Source organism: Thalassophryne amazonica, chromosome 1 (assembly GCF_902500255.1).
Source record: "Thalassophryne amazonica chromosome 1, fThaAma1.1, whole genome shotgun sequence".
Classification (NCBI taxonomy): Eukaryota; Metazoa; Chordata; class Actinopteri; order Batrachoidiformes; family Batrachoididae; genus Thalassophryne; species Thalassophryne amazonica.
This window is the reverse complement of record NC_047103.1, coordinates 157,958,213-157,982,809: the sequence shown is the minus strand read 5'-3', so window position 1 is coordinate 157,982,809 and position 24,597 is coordinate 157,958,213. Positions and strand designations below refer to the sequence as shown.

At 42.0% G+C, this 24,597-nt stretch overlaps 1 protein-coding gene, 1 long non-coding RNA gene and 2 pseudogenes across 4 annotated transcripts; 2 read left to right on the top strand and 2 right to left on the bottom strand.

The window, feature by feature from the left end:
- Window positions 1–266: 266 nt before the first annotated feature.
- Window positions 267–9,806, bottom strand: LOC117517741 (annotated as a pseudogene).
- Window positions 9,807–9,891: 85 nt separating this feature from the next.
- On the top strand, window positions 9,892–11,738 carry LOC117516290. Its single transcript, XR_004562356.1, has 3 exons — window positions 9,892–10,244; window positions 10,465–10,498; window positions 11,377–11,738. It is a non-coding gene; the product is annotated as an uncharacterized LOC117516290 (long non-coding RNA).
- A 643-nt stretch (window positions 11,739–12,381) lies between these two features.
- Window positions 12,382–14,750, bottom strand: LOC117516284 (annotated as a pseudogene).
- A 4,556-nt stretch (window positions 14,751–19,306) lies between these two features.
- LOC117516264 (methyltransferase N6AMT1-like) lies at window positions 19,307–23,152 on the top strand. 3 transcript variants are annotated; one of them, XM_034177206.1, is made up of 6 exons: window positions 19,307–19,689; window positions 19,773–19,859; window positions 19,940–20,034; window positions 22,146–22,225; window positions 22,300–22,441; window positions 22,532–23,152. In XM_034177206.1, the coding sequence occupies exons 1-6, from the start codon at window positions 19,685–19,687 to the stop codon at window positions 22,636–22,638; spliced, it is 516 nt and encodes a 171-aa protein (XP_034033097.1). In that variant the 5' UTR covers window positions 19,307–19,684; the 3' UTR covers window positions 22,639–23,152. The 3 variants fall into 3 exon arrangements, with proteins under 3 accessions (XP_034033097.1, XP_034033089.1, XP_034033103.1); XM_034177198.1 differs by having other exon boundaries at window positions 19,309–19,689; window positions 19,940–20,030; window positions 22,142–22,225; XM_034177212.1 differs by lacking the exon at window positions 22,146–22,225 and having other exon boundaries at window positions 19,311–19,689; window positions 19,940–20,030.
- Window positions 23,153–24,597: the final 1,445 nt, after the last annotated feature.

Sequence of the window (24,597 nt, the reverse complement as noted above, 5' to 3'; positions counted from 1 at the left end):
AGATGATATAATTCCTCCCTTCCTCACCAATCAGTCATACAAGTGTCAGGAAATCACCGAAGTACACGTTATGCTAAATAAAATGAACTAGGTCAAGTGGTTCTTGAGTATCATGCTAACAAGTGAAAACTGATGAACAGTATTTCATACCAGCAGGATAAAAGTGGTCATTACTCCTAAATTATTGTGATATTTTTGTTTAACCCTTTGAATTAAACCTAAAAGTTTATACTAAAGCATCTCAATCATGTGTGGCACTGTCCAAATACTTTTGGGCCAGTCTGTCCTTTGACCTCTGATACCTAAGGATTAGAGAATGGGCTTTCTATTTCTCTGGTTAATGTCTGTGTGAACAGAATGTCACGTGATTCGCTCAGCTCTGAACATGTGACCTCCACACCAGGTGGCCGTCCTCTCCCAGCCTGACGGCGCCGCTGGCAACCAGCTCCAGAGCCGCAGGGAACGCTTGGTGCTCAGCCTTGCGGATCCTGTCAGCCAGACTCTCCTCTGTGTCGTCCATGAGCACAGGCACCGCCCCTGCACGATGATGGCTCCGGCGTCAACCTCTTCCTAAACACAGAACCAAAAACAGGTTCTCAAAAAGGAAACAATGAAGCCTTTCAGTTGTGTGTCACACTCACCGCGACAAAGTGAACTGTGCAGCCACTGACGCGCACGCCGGCCTGCAGAGCCTGCTTCTGGGCGTTCACGCCTTTGAACGACGGCAGCAGGGATGGATGAATGTTCAACAGCTTTCCTGTTCCAAACACAAAGATGCTGTGAGGTGGTACCAAACGTTTATATGGCGTCATCCCAGCAGTCAAAAACACAAAGTCCTCTCATACCGTTCCACTTCCTGACAAACGTTCCCCTCAGGATCCTCATGAATCCAGCCAGGCACACAAGCTCCACCTCAAATTCTTCCAGCACACGGTCAATCGTGCCGTCAAACTCGGCTCTGCTCCCGTAGAGCTTGTGATCCACCACCTAGCGGAGGTCCGACACGTGCGTTAACACTGAAATGTTGATTTTTTTCTTAGTAAAGCTGAATCCATTTCTAATTTACTCGTGTTGGAATTCCTGCCAGCGAGGCTCTCTTCAGACCCTGGACGCCAGGCCTGTTGGAGATGACAACCACGATCTCCGCTGAGCTGGATGGACACCTGGCCTGCTCGATCAGGGCCTGCAAGTTGGTGCCTGATGTGGAAAACACAAACTGTCTTTAGACCTGTACCACCTGCCACTGGCAGGCGCCCGCCCCACACACACACACACAGTGAGAAATATAAGTATTTGAACACCCTGCGATTTTGCAAGTTCTCCCACTTAGAAATCATGGAGGGGTCTGAAATTTTCATCTTAGGTGCATGTCCACTGTGAGAGACATAATCTAAAAAAATAAATAAAAAAAATCCAGAAATCACAATGTATGATTTTTTAATCAAGCAAGAATTCTGGCTCACACAGACCTGTTAATTTTTCTTTAAGAAGCCCTCTTATTCTGCACTCTTTACCTGTATTAATTGCACCTGTTCACACTCAATCAATCACACTCCAACCTGTCCACCATAGCCAAGACCAAAGAGCTGTCTAAGGACACCAGGGACAAAACTGTAGACCTGCACAAGGCTGAGATGGACTACAGGACAACAGGCAAGCAGCTTGGTAGAAGACAACAACTGTTATGATTATTTATTAGAAAGTGGAAGAAACACAAGATGACTGTCAATCTCCCTTGGTCTGGGATTCCATGCAAGATCTCATTTTGTGGGGTAAGGATGATTCTGAGAAAGCTCAAAACTACACAGGAGGACCTGGTCAATGACTTGAAGAGAGTTGGGACCATAGTCACAAAGATTACATTAGTAACACATGATGCTGTCATGGTTTAAAATCCTGCAGGGCAGCAAGGTCCCCCTGCTCAAGCCAGCACATGTCCAGGCCCGTTTGAAGTTCACCACTGACCATCTGGATGATCCAGAGGAGGCAAGGGAGAAGGTCATGTGGTCAGATGAGACCAGAATAGAGCTTTTTGGAATCAACTCCACTTACCATGTTTAGAGGATCAGAACAACCCCAAGAAACCACCCCAACCATGAAGCACAGGGGTGGAAACATCATACTCTGTGGGTGCTCTTCTGCAAAGGGGACAGGACGACTGCACTGTATTGAAGGGAGGATGGATGAGGTTGTATTGCGAGATTTTGGCAAACAACCTCCTTCCCTCAGTAAGAGCATTGAAGATGGGTCATGGCTGGGTCTTCCAGCATGACAATGACCCCAACACACAGCCAGGGCAACTAAGGAGGGGCTCCATAAAAAGCATTTCAAGGTCCTGGAGTGGCCTGACCAGTCTCCAGACTGGAACTCAATAGAAAATCTTTGGAGGGAGCTGAAACTCCAAACCTGAAAGATTTGGAGAAGATCTGTATGGAGGAGTGGACCAAAATCCCTGCTGCAGTGTGTGCAAACCTGTGAAATACTACAGGAAACATTGACCTCTGTAACTGCAGACAATGCTACTGTACCAAATATTAACATTGATTATCACAGGTGTTCAAATACTTATTTGCAGCAGTAACAGACATAAATTAAAAAAAAAAAACATACATTGTGATTTCCGGATTTTTTTTTTTTTTTTTTTTGATTATGTCTCTCACAGTGGACATGCACCTAAGATGAAAATTTCAGACCCCTCCATGATTTCTAAGTGGGAGAACTTGCAAAATCGCAGGGTGTTCAAATACTTATTTTCCTCACTATATATATATATATATATATATATATATAAACCACACACATAGAAACGACTAAAAAAGTACCTGTGCCAGAGATGAGAACAGCGACTTTGGTCTTCCTGTGTGGTGTGCTGCTATCACCATGGTAACCCCATTCTCAGACTCCAGCTGTGTGCTGGAGACGGGGCTCATGTTCTGCAGGCTGTGTTTCAGGTTGCGGAGCACCACAGGCTCCGCTCCTGTACAAAGAATTCATAATGAGCATCACGCGACATCATTTGGTTTTGCTCCTTTTGTGATTTTCAGTGACTGTTGCATTCAAAAACTTTAAGTTGGAACGTCACCAGGCTGTTTGTAAGCCAGTGAGCCCACAATCCAGGATTCCTCGGGGGCCTGCAGCTGACGCAGGACCCACTGAGCATCCAGGGGGGCCACGACCAGCACCGCCCCGAGGCCGCAGTTGAAGGTTCGGGCCATTTCCTCCTCGCTCACATCTCCCTCCTTGTGGATCCAAGAAAGACAGCCGGGATGTTCCACCGAGAGGCATCTGAGACACACACACACGATGTGTAATTAATAAAATATGTGGCTGGTCAGCAAGAGACAGAAAACCCCACAGAGACTGAAGCCATACGTTTATCAGAATTCCAGATTTAGACTTTTATTCCGTGGCACACGTCTCACAGGAGCCAATGCAGGAATTAAGTTTTTTTTCCCCACCAGCTGAGTTTCTACATGTACAGTCACACCACACTTTGGGAACGCTTTGGTCTAACATGAAAGACCCCCTGTGGCCATTCTTCATGTAATGTGGGATTGTGTCAGGAAGACCATCTAATGTAGAAGACGTTTTCAAATCGACATGTAGATTCATCACAGAGCCAGAAAACATTTTCTATTTATGGGAAAAACAAACAAAAAAAAACATACCATTTCCCCCCAGGGTAAATGATCCCTAATCTTTTAGAGAACATGACAAGACCGTGCAACTGTAGAAATTTGAATGCGCACATAGTTTAAAAAAAAAAAAAAAAGTCAGGGAACGGCCCCCCCTGATGATGGGCATCAGTACAGAATGCACAGGACAAATATATTTTATCCAGGCGCATCAACTTTTGTTGTTGTTGAAAGTTTATGTACTGTATTTTCGTCTTACCTAAATCGGCTGCCAGCTCTGCGGGCAGCACGCGAGGGATGTTCTCCAGAAGCCCGCCCCCTGTGATGTGGGCGTAGGCTTTTACAGCACCGCTGCGGAGGATCGGCAGCAGCAGCGGCTGAGATTTTAGTTGGTGTGAGCAAGACTTCCCCTAAAACAAAGAAGAATGAAGTCGAGGTTGAACACTATGAAACGAAGTTTAATTTTATTTTAAATGGTAGCTATAATAAATTTAGTTAGTGATGTCTTAATTATTCAACTGACAGTTATTAATTTTAAAGGGATGAGGCTGCAAACTGAATGATTAGATGTCTATTAAAGACACATCATTAACATTTAAATACTGAGAGAAGTCTGAGCCAAAATAATGAAATATTTGCAAATTGAAAAAATATTTTTCCCCTGGAGGTATCCTGGGCTCCAATTTAACAGCACTGAATACAAATACAAATGTGTGCAATAAACAGTTTCCACAAAATGTAACCTTGGAAAAATTTTCCAAGATCAAAGTCCTATTAGAAGTGTCATTTCATAAGATAATTCGATTTGATCAAGTCTCAGGAGTATGTATTTAGTTCATGCACTTCAACTTTTTGTGGTGTCATCTGTTTTTATTTTCTTCCTTAAACTTTTTCGGTTTCTGAATTCTTTTTCAGATAATTTTCACAGAACATTGGATATCTCTGCTATGCACAATTTTTCATTGCTTTTTGGCGCTTGGTTTCCGGATGATAATTGGAAGATCGACAAACAGGCATAAATGTGGAACCCCATCCAATTTGGTGGTTAAGTAAATCCATAATAGAAAACTGAGTGACTGAGGCACTTCTGATTAAGAAATAATGCAAAATGTAAAACAAATATGGCTTTTCAATAGTAAATTCAAATATCCACAAAATAAACAGTCCTGATCAGATCCGGATCAAACTGTCAAGTGATAGTGCGTGCTATCTACACCTCACTTTAAAATGTGAGCAACTGGGGCATGTTTGATTAAAGTAGACCTGCACTGAAATAAATGCAGTCAGATCTTTGGACCAAAAAATGACATATTTACACATAAGATCCTTCTGAATGTAGTAAAGTAAATCTGCAAGCCCAGATCTGTCATTCAATGGAGAAATCTTAATTTAAAAATGACAAATTTACAGCTAAAATTTAGCTCTCCGCAAAATCCGGGACGCTGCCGAGACATCAGAGAGAAGACCCTATCCCAGTATGCATTGCGTGCGCCAACTGTAATTTGTGGATTTACGTCAGTTTGCATCTGCACCTTTTTCTTGTCTTATAAGGAAGGATCTACTTTTTTAAAAACTTCATATTGTCTTGCGGCACGTTTGGTGAGTATACATTTCTTTTATTGTTGCTTCAAAATGATTTTTGGGACTTTTTCCCCATACGGCCATTTGATTGAGTGGTGTCGCATTGAAAATCTGTCTTTCGCCTCCGGTGTTACTGTCGCGGGGTACGGAGGCGGGACCCGCAAAGAATCCAAGTCATTAAAAAGATATAAACCTCTCTCAGCGGCCATGGAGCTCTGCGGCTCCGATTACCGAGACATGCGGCACTGTGGATTTTGCCACAAAATCTGTCCTTGCAGCAACAGGTGTCACCGGCTGCTCCGCATCAAAACAGCGAGCGTAGTCTCTGGACTTTTGCCAAGTTGGCTGCACCTCCATTCAGTAGACAGGACGTGGTGCCGGCTGCACAGCAGACACGGGGGCGGTGTGAGTGGCCCGCTTCGGCGTTTACCGAGCATGCAGACTCAGTAAGCGCAGCGGAGGCAGAGAGCGAGGAGTCGGGGAAGAACGTCGCCCGCTGTCGATGTCGCCGCTGATCTGAGCATGCAGAGCTGTAGCTCACATTCATTGCAGCTTACTTTTGGATGCTGAAACCAGGATGTGTATTACAGTAACATTACTAACATAAAATCAATTCAATGCGGGATCGGACTGAAGGCGGGCGCGCTCCGTCTTCAGCCAGACGTCAGTGCAATGACCCGGATGTACAAACAGTTTTCGCTGAGGGCCAAATTTTAGTTGCAAATTTGTCATTTTTAATGAAGATTTCTCCTCTGAATTACAAATTTGGGCTTGCAGATTTACTTTACTGCATTCATAAGGGTCATATAAATACATATCACTATTTCTTTGAGATCTGACCACATTTATTTCAATGCAGTCTACTTTAAGATGTAGTGTCAAATATACATTAAATGGGGTTTTCAAAGTTAAATTTAAATGGCCACAAATGTAGATCAGATCCGGATCCAACTTTCAGTCGATAAAGGATACCATGCTACATAACACTCAAATATGAAAAGAATCTGCATTTTTTGACAGTTATGAAGTTTAGAAAATTCACTGAATGTTAAAGATAGGGATTTTCTAATACTTTTGCTGCCTTTGACGTACAAAATTGAATCAGTTCTTGCCTATCAGTATATGAATCTTCAGTTTAAAAAAAAAAAAATACTATATGAAAAATCATGGGCTCCAGGCTGTTCACAAACAGACTAACAAATGGGCAAAAATAATCTCCGCCCAACTTCCTTGGCCTAAACCAGTTTTAAAAAACATTTTTTTTAATGTTTTTAAAAAAAACAAAAAAAAACATTCAGCTGCTCCCATTCATCCAGAATCACTACAACAGATCATCTGATCCAGCTGTTGAACCTTAAATGGAAGTTCGAGACCATAAGTTGTTTTTTATACAAAATAAATTTCATGTGCACCAGCGCTGTGGTTTAGTACATATCTGAATTACAATCTTGCCTCATGCAAGAACATTTTCATGAAGTTTTTTTCATTTTATTTAATAATGGGTTTGTATTAGTGTGCAACACCAGATTCAGCACTCTTGACAGAACATCACAAAATGTGCATAAACATGCTGAATTCCACCTCTGTGTGTGCGTGTATAAGTAATCGGGTAACACCGTACTGTAGCTTTACAAATAATAATTGATGAATCATTAGGCTATACGAATTTGCGTTAAGTCAAACCGGACAACAAAAATGTAACAGCAATCAGAGATTTCTGATGTCCACCAATCTAGATCCGGTGTTGCCGACTGAATGGTTCACTCTAAAAATTAGTCTGTCCTGCCTCCACTGCGCAGGCGTCTGAGACCGAGTCTCTACACCCAAAGTGATCAAAAGGAATTATGTGATTATTAACCATCAGAGGGCAAAGTAAAACCTCTTAAATCATTCTAAAGTCAGTTTTAAGCAGAAACGAAGCAATAATAAGTGACCGCTACTGAGGCTCTGAAATTATGTCAGCACAGCAGCACGTCAGACTCAGACATGCTGCTGCGCTCCGTCTTTTATTATGAAAATAATGCTGAATTTATGTGGAAATGACTGTTGTATAAAAGCTTCAGATATCTGTTACTGAGATAGATGAGGACTGGAGTGCAGTTTGAAGTAGAAACGAGTGATGATCAGTGAACCGGTGTTTACGCTCAGAAATGACATTGCTGATGCTCCAGAATGACGAATGTGCACTGAAGGCAGGGTGGACAGATTTTTAGGGGGAGGGCGTTCGGTCGGCGACACCGGATCACCTCCAAAATTCAGTGGAGTCTCCCATGCCCTAATATTTATCTGTGGCGCAAATTTGGTGATAATCCGCAAAGTGTTTTGACAAATCCTTCAAAGCCCACATAAAGTGAAACTTGATCCAGAATCTAGATCACCTTTAAAATTTCATGGAGTCTTCCATGCCTAATATCTATCTGTGGTGACAATTTTGTCAAAATCCATGCAGTAGGTTTTAACGAAATCTTGCTGACAGATTTAGGTTTGGATGACAGCAAACTCCTATTCACAGGTCTGAATCACTCTTAGGTTTTGTTCATACTAACATGGGGAATGAAGAAAAAAAAAAACTGAAGAATGCAGTAAGTTCTATTAAATCATTCGTATGAGTTATTTATGGATGAATCTGTCAGTATCTGTGATTTCTGCTTGAGGCTCAAGGTGCAAACGGTAATCGTGAATGCATTTGATAACCGTCGCTTCTCGAGTGCAAACAGTCTGAATTTTCTTTGTAGGAATTCTTCGCTGCCTTGATAAACGAGGGCGTAGATGCTTACCGACGTCTGTCCCGACTTCCCAAATGGAGCAAGACAGCTGTAACTGATCTTGGCCCGCTCCAGGATTTTTCGGACCAGGCTGAAGCCGTTGCTGTGGATTCCAGAGGAGGCCACTCCAATCAGCAGGTCCCCCTCAGCAATATCCCTTAGTCGCGGCAGCAGGGCTCCACGTTCCACCCGCGACACCAGAACCCGCTAGGTCGTACTCTCCCCGGACGTAGACACCTGGCATTTCTGCCGTCTCACCTCCTTCAATCAATGGAACAAAATAAGCGATTGAGCTCCATTTTTAGTCGACTGGTGGAGTTTGTACACCCAAGACGCTGCAATAGAAGTCAAAGTCTCCCTCACGTCTGTCCTTAAACAGGAAGTTCTTCCTCACCCAGCAGAGCCAGCCTGCTGCCTCACAGGCTTTGGCGATGCCGGCAACCACAGATGCAGCCACGCCCACATCCAGGCTGCCGCAGGAGAAGTAGTCAAGGAAGAAGAGCGGCTCGGCTCCCTGAGCTAGCACATCATTCCACACATGGCCACCAGGTCCTGACCCAGGCTGCCGTGCTCACCGTACACCTGAGCCACCTGCAACAGAACATTTGAAACAGTTGGTAATAATGACATGCTTAAGACAAAAAATTGTCAAGTTTATAATTCCATGTCGATTCAGCTATTCTGCAACTTCCAATGCATGAGATTTCCTTTTATGATCAGAATGCCCAAGAAGCCCAAGTTTCAGCTTTTAATCATTTTACAGATGAGCAAAATCACTGCTGCTCAGTCGTCTCTGTGGAGTTTACAAACTGCACATAGAAATCAAACATACTGGATGACTGACACGTTACACAAAAGGCGTCTTTGTAGACTGACAGTCTTATGGACTAAAAGCAGAACTGAACCCACCTTGAGTTTGTCCCCACTCCATCTGTCCCAGAAACCAGGATGGGATCAGTGAAACCTGCAGCTTTAAGGTCAAAGAGTCCTGCAAAAACCTCCCACTCTGCATTACATCCTGACAAACAAAAGCAACCCATTAAAAAGAAACTGCTTAATCCTTTATATTCATTAACAGTTTGAGCTGCAACATTTACTTTAGATGGAAATTACACCAAAAAAAAAAAAAATGTCATCAGCACATATGCCCTGCAAAGGGGATTTGGTGTAACTGTAATTTTCTTCTGATTGGGACAAGTTCTTTTTTTTTTGTGAGGGGTCCACAAATATAGATTTACCATCCCTGGCCGTAGCCTTTGCCAGAGGTTTGATGATGTCCACCAGCTTGTTTCCTGCAGTGTGTCCCCTCACTGTCCTTGTAAGTCAGACATCTATCAGAGACGTGAGACATGAAGCTGTAGCTGTGCATCACACCTGTTGCAGCTGAAGCTGCAACCGATGCATTACAGTCAAGTTTTTTTTTGTCAATTTAGAAGTTAAAGTAAATACAGGACACGTGTCTCTAAAGCATTTTATTTTCAAGGACGTTCTGCATTAAATGACAATGTCGTACAAGATCAAAAATGAGAACTATTCCTATACATTTAAGGGAAACTATACAGTTTTCATGTTCAGGTTTGTGCACGTTCACCACACCGTGACGGTTCAGGTGCATGATGGCCCGGTGGCCGATATCATGGCGGTACACAGAACCCGGAAAACCGACAGCCGCCACTCCCTGATTGGCTGCCTCCAAGGGCTGTCTCTAGGATGGCCTGACTGCAGTGACTGTCAAAACCCGTCCACCACTGGACACTACACGCCCGTCCTTCAGCGCCGTGCCAGCGTGGAAACCTGCCGCCCCAATTCCTGAACTTGGGACAAACTAAAACAAAACAAGAACACAGGAGGGATATTTTACTTAGAAAAATTCCTCTGATATGTGGGAACACTTTTTTCCCGTTTCTTTTATCTTTCAGGTGTGAATATGAAGCCAGCGACAATTACACCGATTGTTGTCCTTAGCAGACTTTTTCAAACTGTAAAGAGAAATTCCGATAAATCTACTCCAGGGTGTTGAATTGCTGCATGTGATTGGCTCACCACTTGACGCACTCACTGCAGCATTTTGATTGGCTGCTGCTCTATAATTGGATGCATGTCCGTACAGCATTGCGGCTCAAAGCATGGTGTGCGGTGTGTGTTGAAGTGTGTCCCTTCTTACAACTAAAACACTGACCGCCCCCCCCAGATCATTTTGGATCTCCCAGTGTCATGGTGCAGCCCACATAAGCAGCCAAACCCTGCACAGAACTGAGGACACGTGAGTCTGACGCTCAAAGACTAGTAACTACATTAATGCAAACATCTCGTCTCACACGTCCTGCTCAGACTGGCAACATTTCCTCTTTACCCAGCGGGAGCATTGCCATGTATGATGCGCATGATTTAAAGCAGGCACAATATGACTCAGGGTGCAACTGTACACCTCGGCTTTTCTCCTTTGGTCAAACTGTCAGACTTGCAATGTTTTTGTCTCACAGGTCCAACGTCAACTACATCCCTCCGCCACAAGAAGTAAGTCATTTTTTGAAACTAGATTTCCTGCGGTGTTTCAGATGATGTGACCAAAACATGACCACAGTCCAAAATACAACCCCTCTCCCACGCAGACTATACCCAGGCTCAAATTGTGCTCGCTAGTTTTATATCCCAGGTATAGTCCAAGCTAGTTCCATGTTACATTTTCAACTTATTTAAAAGAAAAAAAAATAACCTTCAGATTATTGAAATACTGCCTTTTCAAGAAGGGTGTACAGTGAGGAAAATAAGTATTTGAACACCCTGCGGTTTTGCAAGTTCTCCCACGTAGAAACCATGCAGGGGTCTGAAATTTTCATCTTAGGTGTTTGTCCACTATGAGAGACATAATCTTAATAAAAATAGGAGGGAGCTCAAACTCCAAACCTGGAAGAACTAGAGAAGATCTGTATGGGGGAGTGGACCAAAATCCCTGCTGCAGTGTGTGAAAACCTGGTGAGAAACTACAGGAAACATTTGATCTCTGTAACTGCAAACAAAGGATTCGTACCAAATATTAACATTGATTTTCAGAGGTGTTCAAATACTTACTTGCAGAAGTAACATACAAATAAATTATTAAAAATAAATAAATAAAAATAATACATTGTGATTTCCGGATTTTTTTTTTTTTTAGATTATGTCTCTCACAGTGGACATGCACCTAAGATGACAATTTCAGACCCCTCCATGATTTCTAAGTGGGAGAACTTTCAAAATCGCAGGGTGTTCAAATACTTTTCCTCACTGTATATACGTACTCTGGGTTATAAACCATCTTGCGGTACTACTGAGGTATATTCTGGTAAGGGGGTTAATTTGTTCTGTTACATGATGCTATAGAACAAGTGACCAATAATGCTTGTGTGTTTCAGCACCAGGATTTCAAACACACCCAGTCATTCATGCTTTGAGAAGCTGGCCTTCCTTCCAGGTCATATCTCCCTCGTGATATGGTGCCAACACTGGATTTTAGTTTTTCCTCCACACCAGAGGAGACTTGATCTTCAGACAATTCTTAATTTCAGTCTTACTTGGGTGGTTAATAAATGGGAGGCCTCTCGTTCTCTTGCTTTGCTGTTCATTATGTGGCACTGACCCCCCCCCCCCCCCCCCCAGTGGTGAGAGGTGGAAATGGGGGACTGGTGAATATTGCTTTCTTTTTTCCCCCTCTGCAGGCCAATCATGTTCTTTTACCAAAGACTGCCACTATAAGGGACGTAATAATTATAAGGGAACCATTATTTTCCTGAAAGCCATAGGGAGTATATCCGTTGCATTGCGGTTTTCTGTCTGCTCTCAATAAATGCAGTTTACCTCAGTATCTGTCATCTGTCTCATCGCCACTCAGTCTCAGGCTGTAATTTTTTGGCAGCGTGAAAAGTCAAACCACTCAAGCCAATTAGAACTGGCCCCATTCCATCCTAATGTGCCTGCATTGTGTTTTTTATATACCTTGTGCCTTTTTAATTTGTCATATTTATCTCGGGATCACAGTTTTTTGTAAAGAATCTGCCTTACATTTTCTGTCTTTATATTTCTGTGCCACTGTTATCAAATGGTGTCTGTTTTTAGACTGTGCGTGAGAATGGATTGTTCAAATTTTATTGATGTACTCGCAATAAAAGGTTTTCTATTAACCATTTTGACATTGCACTGCTTTACCGCATTTAGCTCAAAGTCAAACAATGCCATTATAACAGGCCTAGTGCTTCTGTTTTGTTCTCTACTTTAATTCTCAAAACTCAGCTTAATTTTTCAGTATGCACAGACTGTAAAAATATTCATCTGGTAATAAACAGAATATGTGGACATATTCCAGAGACATCTTTTGGACAAACTGTTTATGTAATCAATATTCAATGTATAATCAACAACAGCACAGTCTAACATGTTTTTATTAAATACACATACTGGTGACATGTAGATCAACATGGACAGTATTCACTTGGCCACTTCTTCAAACTTGGGCTCTGAAAAAACAAACAAAACAAGGCACAAGTGAATCTAAAAATTAGTATAAAAAAATGCATTGCACTTAATCAGCATGTCGACTCAAACATGTACTCCTTTAGATCCCCCGACCCTCTGCCCACTGTTCAAATAAAGGATTCAGAATCCTACATCACCAACATTCACCTCGTCTGAAAACAAAATAAGATTTTGGCTCACATGAGTTAACACACAGCAACCAGAGCAAGAACTTTAGCTGAGGAAGCTTCTGCGATTTGAAGCGAAACATCCTCGCGTCAAGCAACCCAGTCCAGTCGAAGATTCAAGCTTCTCTACTATGGAAACCACCTGGACAACTGAGAGCCTACACAGAAACACAGCAACATGACACCCTGGGAAACTTACCCAGCATGCTGTTCACAGGTCAAACAGCACTGCTATGCTACATATGCTAATGTCACAAAACCAAAGAAATGTGGTCAACCTTTAACTGTGACAAAGTAAAGTAAAACTAAGAAAAAAGGTCTTTCAAGAGGTACACTATGACGTGGATGTGCCTGAGTTTAATAGGTTTTTTTTTTTAATGGCGAGTAAAGTGGGAAGCTGGCAGGAGTCCAATATTTGTGTTTTTTGGTGTAGCCATCCTTTGTCAGGGGAAACTGAGAAACCAGAAATGACACTGGGTGATTTTAGAAGGGGGACAGTGATTACTAGTACTCAAGGATTTTTATTTTTTAATTATAAAAAAAAAAAAAAAAGATTGAAGCTGGCAGCAAGAACAACAATGAATCTGCTCACCTAAACTTTTTTTTTATACGAAAAAAGTCTATTATTTTCAGTTCATTATAGAACTGTGGTGGAAACACTGAGCTTTACTTTTCCACTGAGCTACAGTAACACCTATAAGTGTGGATGCAATAGGAATCTCAGGTATTTAAGGACATTTTAAATTTGTACAATGCATCGATATGAGGGTTTGAAAATCGATACGTCCATCCATTTTCTATGCGCTTTCACCGGGGGGCTAGAGCCTATCCCAGCAGTCACAAGGCATGACACGAGGTGCACCCTGGACAGGATGCCAGTCTATCACAGGGCATACAGACAAACACTTTCACACCCACACCTGCACCTAACCTGCATGTCTATGCACATGGGATGAAGCCGGAGCACCTGGAGGGAACCCACCAGACACAGGGAAAGCATGCAAACTCCACAAAGAAAGGGAAGAAAGCAATCCCACAACCTCCTTGCTGTGAGGCATCAGTGCTAACCACTAAGCCACTGTGGTGCCATTAACATGCGATACAGTATTTGTGGAGAAAAAACACACATCCTGACACCTGTAAATTTTGTTTGGTACAGCCTTATTTTACAGGCAGAAAATTAAAACCAACCTGTGAATTTGAAGTCCAGGGAACTTGTTGAGGTCTCCGCCACCGTATAGGTCTCTGTAGCTTTGACATCTCATAGACAGGTTCCTTTTGGTAAGCAGGTCCTGCATCCACAACGCTACCTGAAGTCCTGAAAGAGCAAAACGCATCATGTGTGCCAGAGAAAACAGGGTTCTGCTGAGTTGTGAACACATAACGACAATGCATAAACAAGCCATTTTATTATGAAACTTCATATTCTTTTGTTTTACACCGTGTCTGAGGGTCTGTCTAAATGTCAACCGTTGCAGTTTTGTGATCGAATGGTTACTGACTTGCTCTTGGAATTGTACTCTCCCGGATCTTGTCCAGGAACAGTTTCTGGACCGGGTCGAGCTCTTTGGCCTTCTGGAAGAGGACGGCAGAGATGCCGATGTTCCCTGGCGAAATGTCAGACTCACAGCAGAGCGCCACACCGTGGACAGCTGGAATAACCGGTGAAGTGCCATTCTGCCAGACAGCAAAGCCTCGGTTAGCTTAGCCAGACAAATCTGGGTCAAAACGACTAATGTACAAAGACACTTTAGAGAAAGCCGGACAACCTAAAATATTTGCAACAGGTAGGAATAATGCAGTGCATCCCCAGATACCTTTGTGTAAATTGTTATAATTATCGTGTGATGGTTTGAGCAAATTCTTTTACTTGTTAGCCTGAACAAGCTAGGTTAGCTTAGCTACGCTGCAGTTTGTTGCTCCTTCAAGCTAATTGGCGGAATTAAAATGCGTGTTTTTTCGGTTTGTACAACAATAAAAGTTACGATAACTAATAAATAATAATGTTTACCTCTAAAGTCAGCTCTCACCTTGGATTTGACACTCGAAGGGAAGCAGATCCAAATGTGGAGGACCGCGGTGGATTATGGTAGTGATCAGAAGCCCTGGAACTCCGCCCCTAGCCCCCGCCCACGCAGCTGTTGAGTCAGTGCTCTACATCGCGCTGTGGCGGTTATTTGGTTGTAGAGGAGCAAGCAACTCATCAAATAGCTATGAATTTAAAATCAAAACACCTCGAATGTTTTCAGTCACTGCTGACAAAGAAAGAGACAAGCGACGTCATGTTTGTGGGTGATCACAGCGCCCTCTGGTGGTCACAGTCGAATGACAAGCGGCACAGTCCTCTGTAAGAAGGCGGGGTTACCGAGTGGGGGCGTGTACATTGCCTTGGTCTATTTTTTTTTCTTTTTACATAAGAACTCTTCATTTAAACAAGACTGCACAGCTCAAAAATGAAATGAAATATAATTAACAATCAAAAATTGAAGTTATGCAAAGGCACTAAAGGACTAAGTATGTTACATCATAAAGCGAGGTCTTCCATCGATTTTATTGTAATTTGGCAATAATAAATAAGTAAATGAAAAAAAACTCTTCCAAAATAATGTTTCAATCTGATTGGTCCAAACTTTGTGGAAAATATTCAAATCAAATCACATCAATTTTATTTATATAGCGCCAAATCACAACAAACAGTTGCCCCAAGGCGCCTTTATACCCTACTTTATACTCTTAAAAAAACCCTAGGAACTACAAGTAAGCCTGCAGTCTGAGAGCGAAGCGCTCTATGTGGGTGATATGGTACTATGAGGTCCCTAAGATAAGATGGGACCTGATTATTCAAAACCTATAGGTAAGAAGAAGAATTTTAAATTCTATTCTAGAATTAACAGGAAGCCATAAGAGAGGGCCAATATGTGTGAAATATGCTCTCTCCTTCTAGTCCCCGTCAGTACTCTAGCTGCAGCATTTTGAATTAACTGAAGGCTTTTCAGGGAACTTTTAGGACAACATAATAATATGAATGACGATAGTCCAGCCTAGAGGAAATAAATGCATGAATTAGCTTTTCAGCATCACTCTGAGAACAAGACCTTTCTAATTTTAGAGATATTGGGCAAATGCAAAAAAGCAGTCCTACATATTTGCTAATATATTCGCATTGAGGACATATCCTGATCAAAAATGACTCCAAATTCTCACAGTATTACTAGAGGTCAGGGTAATGCCATCCAGAGTAAGGATCTGGTTAGACAACCTGTTTCTAAGAGTGTGGTGGGGCCAAGTACAATAACTTCAGTTTTATCTGAATTTAAAAGCAGGAAATTAGAGGTCATTCATGTCTTTTGCCTGTAAGACAATCCTGTAGTTTAGCTAATGGTGTGTGTCCTCTGCTTCAGGATATAAGCTGGGTATCATCTGCGTACAATGAAAATTTAAGCAATGCTTTCTAATAATACTGCCTAAGGGAAGCATGTAGAAAGGAGTAAAAATTGGTCCTAGCACAGAACCTTGTGGAACTCCATAATTACCTTAGTCTGTGAAGAAGATTCCCCATTTACATGACAATGTAATCTATTAGATAAAATATGATTCAAACCACCACAGCAAAGTGCCTTTAATACCTATGGCATGCTCTAATCTCTGTAATAAAATTTTATGGTCAACAGTAATCAAAAGCAGCACTGAGGTCTAACAGGACAAGCACAGAGGATGAGTCCACTGTCTGAGGCCATAAGAAGATCATTTGTAACCTTCACTAATACTGTTTCTGTACTATGATGAATTCTAAAACCTGACTGAAAACTCTTCAAATAGACCATTCCTCTGCAGATGATCAGTTAGCTGTTTTACAACTACCCTTTCAAGAATTTTGGGAGAGAAAAGGAAGGCTGGGATTGGGCCTATAATTAGTTAAGATAGCTGGGTCAAGTGATGGCTTTTTAAGTAATTGGTTTAATTACTGCTACCTTAAAGCCTGTGGTACATAGCCAACTAATAAGATAGATTGATCATACTTAAGATCGAAAGCATTAATTAATGGTAGGGCTTCCTTGAGCAGCCTGGTAGGGAATGGGGTCTAATAGACATGGTTGATGGTTTGTAAGAAGTAACTAATGAAATAACTCAGACAGAACAATCGGAGAGAAAGAGTCTAACCAAATACCAAGCATTACTGAAAGCAGCCAAAGATAATATGTCCTTGGGATGGTTTATGAGTAATTTTTTCTCTAATAGGTTAAAATTTTATTAGCAAAGAAAGTCATGAAGTCATTACTAGTTAAAGGAATACATCGGACTCAATAGAGCTCTGACTCTTTGTCAGCCTGGCTACGTGCTGAAAAGAAACCTGGGGTTGTTCTTATTATTCTTCAATTACAGGGAACTAGACAGGGACTAGAAGGAGAGAGCATATCTCACCCATATTGGCCTCTCTTCATTGGCTTCCTGTTAATTCTAGAATAGAATTTAAAATTCTTCTTCTTACTTATAAGTTTTGAATATCAGGTCCCATCTTATCTTAGGGACCTCATAGTACCATATCACCCCAATAGCGCGCTTCGCTCTCAGACTGCAGTTCCTAGTGGTTTTTTAAGAGTATAATGGGAGGCAGAGCCTTCAGCTTTCAGGCTCCTCTCCTCTGGAACCAGCTCCCAATTCGGATCAGGGAGACAGACACCCTCATGATGAGTGTTCTTTCTCTTTTTCCTCTGTATGCACCACTCTGCATTTTAATCATTAGTGATTGATCTCTGCTCCCCCTCCACAGCATGTCTTTTTCCTGGTTCTCTCCCTCAGCCCCCAACCAGTCCCAGCAGAAGACTGCCCCTCCCTAAGCCTGGTTCTGCTGGAGGTTTCTTCCTGTTAAAAGGGAGTTTTCCTTCCCACTGTCGCCAAGTGCGTGCTCACAGGGAGGTCCTTTTGACAGTTGGGGTTTTTCTGTAATTATTGTATGGCTTTGCCTTGCAATATGAAGTGCCTTGGGGCAACTGTTTGTTGCGATTTGGCGCTATATAAATGAAATTGATTTGATTTGATTCAATTAGTGATGAGTAGTAAGATGTCCTAGCTTTACAGAGGGCTTGTTATAGAGCAACAGACTCTTTTTCCAGGCTAAGATCTTCTTTCCTCTCCAACGTACGGGTTATCTGCTTTAAGCTGCGAGTTTGTGAGTTATACCACGGAGTCAGGCACTTCTGATTTAAGGCTCTGTTTTTCAGAGTAGCTACAGCATCCAAAGTTGTGCTCAATGAGGATGTAAACTACTGACGAGATAATCTATCTCACTCACAGAGTTTAGGTAGCTACTCTGCACTGTGTTGGTATATGGCATTGGAGAACATAACAAAGAAGGAATCATATCCTTAAACCTAGTTACCAGCGCTTTCCTGAAAGACTTCTACTATAATGAAACTTATTCCCCACTGCTGGTAGTCCATCAGAGGTAAATGTAAATGTTATTAAGAAATGATCAGACAGAAGGGGGTTTTCAGGGAATACTGTTAAGTCTTCAATTTCCATACCATAAAACAGAACAAGATCTAAAGTATGGTTAAAGTGGTGGGTGGACTCATTTACATTTTGAGTGAAGCCAATTGAGTCTAATAATAGATTAAATGCAGTGTTGAGGCTGTCATTCTCAGCATCTGTGTGGATGTTAAAATTGCCCACTATAATTACCTTATCTGAGCTAAGCACTAAGTCAGACAAAAGGTCTGAAAATTCAGAGAAACTCACAGTAACGACCAGGTGGACGATAGATAACAACAAATAAAACTGGTTTTTGGGACTTCCAATTTGGATGGACAAGACTAAGAATCAAGCGTTCAAATATATTAAAGCTCTGTCTGGGTTTTTGATTAATTAATAAGCTGGAGTGGAAGATTGCTGCTAATCCTCCCCCTCGGCCCGTGCTACGAGCATTCTGACAGTTAGTGTGACTCGGGGGTGTTGACTCATTTAACTAACATATTCATCCTGCTGTAACCAGGTTTCTGTAAGGCAGAATAATCAATATGTTGATCAATTATTATATCATTTACTAACAGGGACTTAGAAGAGAGAGACCTAGTAAGTCCCTTCGGCTGCTCCCTTGTTTGCACTCGGGGTCGCCACAGCAAATCCAAGGTGGATCTGCATGTTGATTTGGCACAGGTTTTACGCTGGATGCCCTTCCTGACGCAACTCCACATTACATGGAGAAATGTGGCAGGGGTGGAATTTGAAACCCAAAACCTTCCGAACTGAAACCAAGTGCATTAACCACTTGGCCACCACCCCTGCTTTAGAAGAGAGAGACCTAATGTTTAATAACCACATTTAACTGTTTTAGTCTGTGGTGCAGTTGAAGGTGCTATATTATTTTTATTTTTGAATTTTTATGCTTAAATAGTTTTTTACTGGTTATTGGTGATCTGGGAGCAGGCACTGTCTGTACGGGGATGGGGTATTGGGGGGATGGCAGGGGGAGAGAAGCTGCAGAGAGGTGCGACCCTGCGGATCATCCAAGGACAGTGTTTTAATTTACAGAAAAATATGTCAGACGCCAAGGTCAACTTTTGGTCAAATGTTTATATTTAGAATAGCTAAAACCCATCTTCTTCTTTCAGCTGCTCCCATTAGGGCTCAAGTATGTTTTATGTCAGGGAATGAGGTAGAAAATAGTGAAAATGCGTATTAAGTTATTGAACAATTGTATTGTCCCACTCCTGACCAAATGGTGGCAGCAGTGTACCAACATAGGTTGCCAGCCACCGCAAAAACACAAAAAGAACGTGACCTGCTATCGGAGATGGTAAACACGGAAATTTTGTACACGCGCCAACAGCCTAGCCCGTTTGATAACAACAGACGCGTATAAAAAGCGAGATGAGTGAGAGCTGAGGACGAAGATGTCGGTAAACTATCCACACCGCTTTACTCGCACGCTGGTCGAGGAGAGTTCGCGGATGTTTACGAACCAGCAGAAGATTCTTTCTTGTTGATCGACGCTCTGGAAAAAGATGCAGAGAAGCTGCAGCTGATGAAGTCAGACCAAATCACGCGTCTCACATTACGTCACAGGTGCCGTCAGTGATGTCATGATTAATCCCCTCCTTCCGTGCTTGCAGCCCGTGTATATGCGTGGAAGTGGGCAGTGGATCAGGTGTGGTGTCCGCTTTCCTGGCGTCAGTAGTAGGCTCTTCAGCTTTCTACCTGTGAGTTTTATTTTTTAATTAAAAGCCAACTGATTGAAGTGAGAAGTGTTTGCAGACCAGTGTGTGTGTGTGTATTTTAGGTGCACTGACGTGAACCCTGCAGCAGCACTGTGCACAGCACACACCGCTTCTTTCAACAGTGTCTCACTGCAACCTGTCATCACAGACCTGGTGAGAGCGTTTATTCAGATTTAACTTACCCACGTGGTTTAGGACTGTACTCACTGTTGTCGCATTAAAATTCTCCCACTTCAATGAGAAATCACAAGTTCTCAGAAATCCTTAAAACCCATGCGTAGTATTTACGTGAGTTTATTAGTAATGGAATATAGCATGGTGCGAGCGGGTGCAGCGCAGGTCGTTTACATTTGTCCATTTAAACTGAGAATCACTTCTCCTGTAAACATAACACAGGAGGATGTTCTCAAAAACTATGATGTGCAAATGAGAATCCAGTGAGAGAAACCACCAAGACACCCATGAGAGTTCTGAAGGAGTTACAAGCTTCTGTGGCTGTGAATGGAGAAACTTTGACAAATGCAATTTTAGTCTGCTGCATCACCAGTCACAGCTTCCCAGTGTTGTGGCATTTTGCTTTTTTAACTACAGCTAATTTTCCATGAGGCACTTGGATGGTTGCTCATGACTCAAAGTGCTGTGCACGCTCGTATACCAAACCAGCTGTTACAGTCTATGATTTAAAAATGATGAAATGTTAAAGCAGAAATGTGATTGTTGGGTCACATTGTAACCATGAGTCATCAATCAATCAATTTTATTTATATAGCGCCAAATCACAACAAACAGTTGCCCCAAGGCGCTTTATATTGTAAGGCAAGGCCATACAATAATTACGTAAAAACCCCAATGGTCAAAACGACCCCCTGTGAGCAAGCACTTGGCGACAGTGGGAAGGAAAAACTCCCTTTTAACAGGAAGAAACCTCCAGCAGAACCAGGCTCAGGGAGGGGCAGTCTTCTGCTGGGTCTGGTTGGGGCTGAGGGAGAGAACCAGGAAAAAGACATGCTGTGGAGGGGAGCAGAGATCAATCACTAATGATTAAATGCAGAGTGGTGCATACAGAGCAAAAAGAGAACGAAACACTCAGTGAATCATGGGAACCCCCCAGCAGTCTAAGTCTATAGCAGCATAACTAAGGGATGGTTCAGGGTCACCTGATCCAGCCCTAACTATAAGCTTTAGCAAAAAGGAAAGTTTTAAGCCTAATCTTAAAAGTAGAGAGGGTGTCTGTCTCCCTGATCTAAATTGGGAGATGGTTCCACAGGAGAGGAGCCTGAAAGCTGAAGGCTCTGCCTCCCATTCTACTCTTACAAACCCTAGGAACTACAAGTAAGCCTGCAGTCTGGGGTGATATGGCACTATGAGGTCCCTAAGATGGGACCTGATTATTCAAAACCTTATAAGTAAGAAGAAGAAGTTTAAATTCTATTCTAGAATTAAGAGGAAGCCAATGAAGAGAGGCCAATATGGGTGAGATATGCTCTCTCCTCCTAGTCCCCGTTAGTACTCTAGCTGCAGCATTTTGAATTAACTGAAGGCTTTTCAGGGAACTTTTAGGACAACTTGATAATAATGAATTACAATAGTACAGCCTAGAGGAAATAAATGCATGAATTAGTTTTTCAGCGTCACTCTGAGACAAGACCTTTCTAATTTTAGAGATATTGCGTAAATGCAAAAAAGCAGTCCTACATATTTGTTTAATATGCGCACTGAATGACATATCCTGATCAAAAATGACTCCAAGATTTCTCACAGTATTACTAGAGGTCAGGGTAATGCCATCCAGAGTAAGGATCTGGTTAGACACCATGTTTCTAAGATTTTAATTACTCCCACCTTAAAAGCCTGTGGTACATAGCCAACTAATAAAGATAGATTGATCATATTTAAGATCGAAGCATTAAATAATGGTAGGGCTTCCTTGAGCAGCCTGGTAGGAATGGGGTCTAATAGACATATTGATGGTTTGGAGGAAGTAACTAATGAAAATAACTCAGAACAATCGGAGAGAAAGAGTCTAACCAAATACCGGCATCACTGGAAGCAGCCAAAGATAACGATACATCTTTGGGATGGTTATGAGTAATTTTTTCTCTAATAGTTAAAATTTTATTAGCAAAGAAAGTCATGAAGTCATTACTAGTTAAAGGAATACTCGGCTCAATAGAGCTCTGACTCTTCCAAGTACTCTTCCAGGTACTATGAATGTTTACTTAAAAAAAAAACAGCATCATACTGGACTTCTTTTCACTTTAAAGGCGGTGGGTCTTCTGCCCAGGCTGAATGGAAAAGTTGACGTCCTTATCTTCAACCCTCCCTACGTGGTCACGCCGTCTGACGAGGTGACTCGACTCTGTGCAGCAGATTGTTCTCTGGTCAGCAGTTGATCTGATGCACTTCTCTCTCTGCTCCACAGGTCAGGAGCACCGGTATTCAGGCTGCGTGGGCCGGTGGGAGGAGGGGCAGAGAGGTGACGGACAGATTTCTACCAGTGGTGTCACAGTTGCTGTCCCCTGAGGGGCTATTTTACCTCATTACCATCGCAGAAAACGACCCCGGTAAGTTTAGGGCTACATCTGAAGTTTTCAGTGCGTGAAATCCCTAGAGGCTGGAAATTAAGTGCAACTATTTTACTTTTGTCTCATCAGAGGAGATCATTTGTTTATTGGGGAAGCACGGACTGAGGGGAGAGTCATGTTTGTCCACACGGGCAGGAAACGAGAGGTTGTCCGTGCTGCGGTTCCACAGGAACTGACAATCCTGAACTCCTGACAGAACACCCACTGAGAGGATCAGTGACCTGAGAAAGATGCAGCTGGATGTCAGACACAGAACATGTTAGGATGTTTGATTGCTGACAAAGTAGAAAACACTTGAGGTCATGCACTGAATATTTTGTGCAAACTGGTATTTGCACAGTGGACAAAAAACATGAAGCAACCTTTGATGTACTGGGGGGAAAAAAATGATGCTAAAGAACTGTCTTCAGTACAAACAGAAATCAAAGTGATTCACAATAAACCAGGCATTCTCAGACAGGGTCAGTGAGCGACCCCTGGTGGTCAGTGACTGAAATCACATTTTAAGTTATGTTTACAGGAGAAGTGATTCTCAGTTTAAAAACACCATAGACTGCCAATATGTATGATTTTCAGCATGAACTCGTTTACAAATTGTTTTTGGATATTTGGGTTTTGTTTTTAAACTGGTTAAGTTGTCCTTGGTGTGAGAAACACACCAATAAACCAGCATGTAATATTTCACACAGACATCAAAGCAGCAGTCTGTTTAATTTGGTTCATGCCACCACAGAAACAATGCAGTCAGTAGAAAAAAGGGACGCAGCTCGTTTCACATCCAGTTAATGAATCCAAACAAACGAGCTCTGTGTTTTCAGTGTCAGATGATACAAAGTCACAGCAACAACATGCTCATGATGCTGGTTTCTTCCTGCAACACAATCAAGCACTAATTCAATGCACGGAATCAGGGAATCAGTTAATTCTGGTCCAGAAGTATTTGGACAGTTTCTCTAATTTTGTTTCAATACACTATATCGGAGTTGAAATTAATCAAGATCTGTCATTTTCACCTTTAGAGGTTTATCAAAACTACTGATTTGCTTGCTTAGGAATAACAGCCATTGTTGTACACAATACTTTCATTTTCAGAGGCTGTAAGTAAATGGACAGAACTTTATTAACAAGTCATGACTTACAGCCAGTGTTCTTTTGGTAAATCTGGGGATGGATACGTGAACATTTTCAACTCACTGAATGTGTCTGAGACACACTGATGAACCCACAAATATCACAGAGTTTTTGTGCTCCTATGGAGGTGATTTTTCAGGTGATTTGAAAACCCCTTTCACAAAACTGCAACAGAAACCCTTTTCTCCACAATTATAGGTAACATGACATGCAAAAGGTATTTGAAAATACTGGGCATAGATGGAGGAAGAAACATCTTGAATCTAAGAGACTGTCTTTTGACAACTACAGTAGTGTTCAGAATAATAGTAGTGCTATGTGACTAAAAAAGTTGAATCCAGGTTTTGAGTATATTTCTTATTGTTACATGGGAAACAAGGTACCAGTTGATTCAGTAGATTGTCACAAATCCAACAAGACCAAGCATTCATGATATGCACACTTAAGGCTATGAAATTGGGCTATTAGTAAAAAAAAGTAGAAAAGGGGGTGTTCACAATAATAGTAGCATCTGCTGTTGACGCTACAAACTCAAAACTATTATGTTCAAACTGCTTTTTTAGAAATCCTGTGAATCACTAAACTAGTATTTAGTTGAATAACCACAGTTTTTCATGATTTCTTCACATCTGCAAGGCATTAATTTTGTTGGTTTGGAACCAAGATTTTGCACGTTTACTAGTGTGCTTGGGGTCATTGTCTTGTTGAAACACCCATTTCAAGGGCATGTCCTCTTCAGCATAAGGCAACATGACCTCTTCAAGTATTTTGACATATCCAAACTGATCCATGATACCTGGTATGTGATATATATAGGCCTCAACACCATAGTAGGAGAAACATGCCCATATCATGATGCTTGCACCACCATGCTTCACTGTCTTCACTGTGACCTGTGGCTTGAATTCAGAGTTTGGGGGTCGTCTCACAAACTGTCTGCAGCCCTTGGACCCAAAAAGAACAATTTTACTCTCAGTCCACAAAATATTCCTCCATTCCTCTTT

Coding starts and splice junctions, on each gene's coding strand:
- LOC117516264 (XM_034177206.1), top strand. Junction 20,035..22,145: donor TGTCATCACAGACCTGGTGA/GAGCGTTTATTC, acceptor CTTTAAAGGCGG/TGGGTCTTCTGCCCAGGCTG. Junction 22,226..22,299: donor TGGTCACGCCGTCTGACGAG/GTGACTCGACTC, acceptor TCTGCTCCACAG/GTCAGGAGCACCGGTATTCA.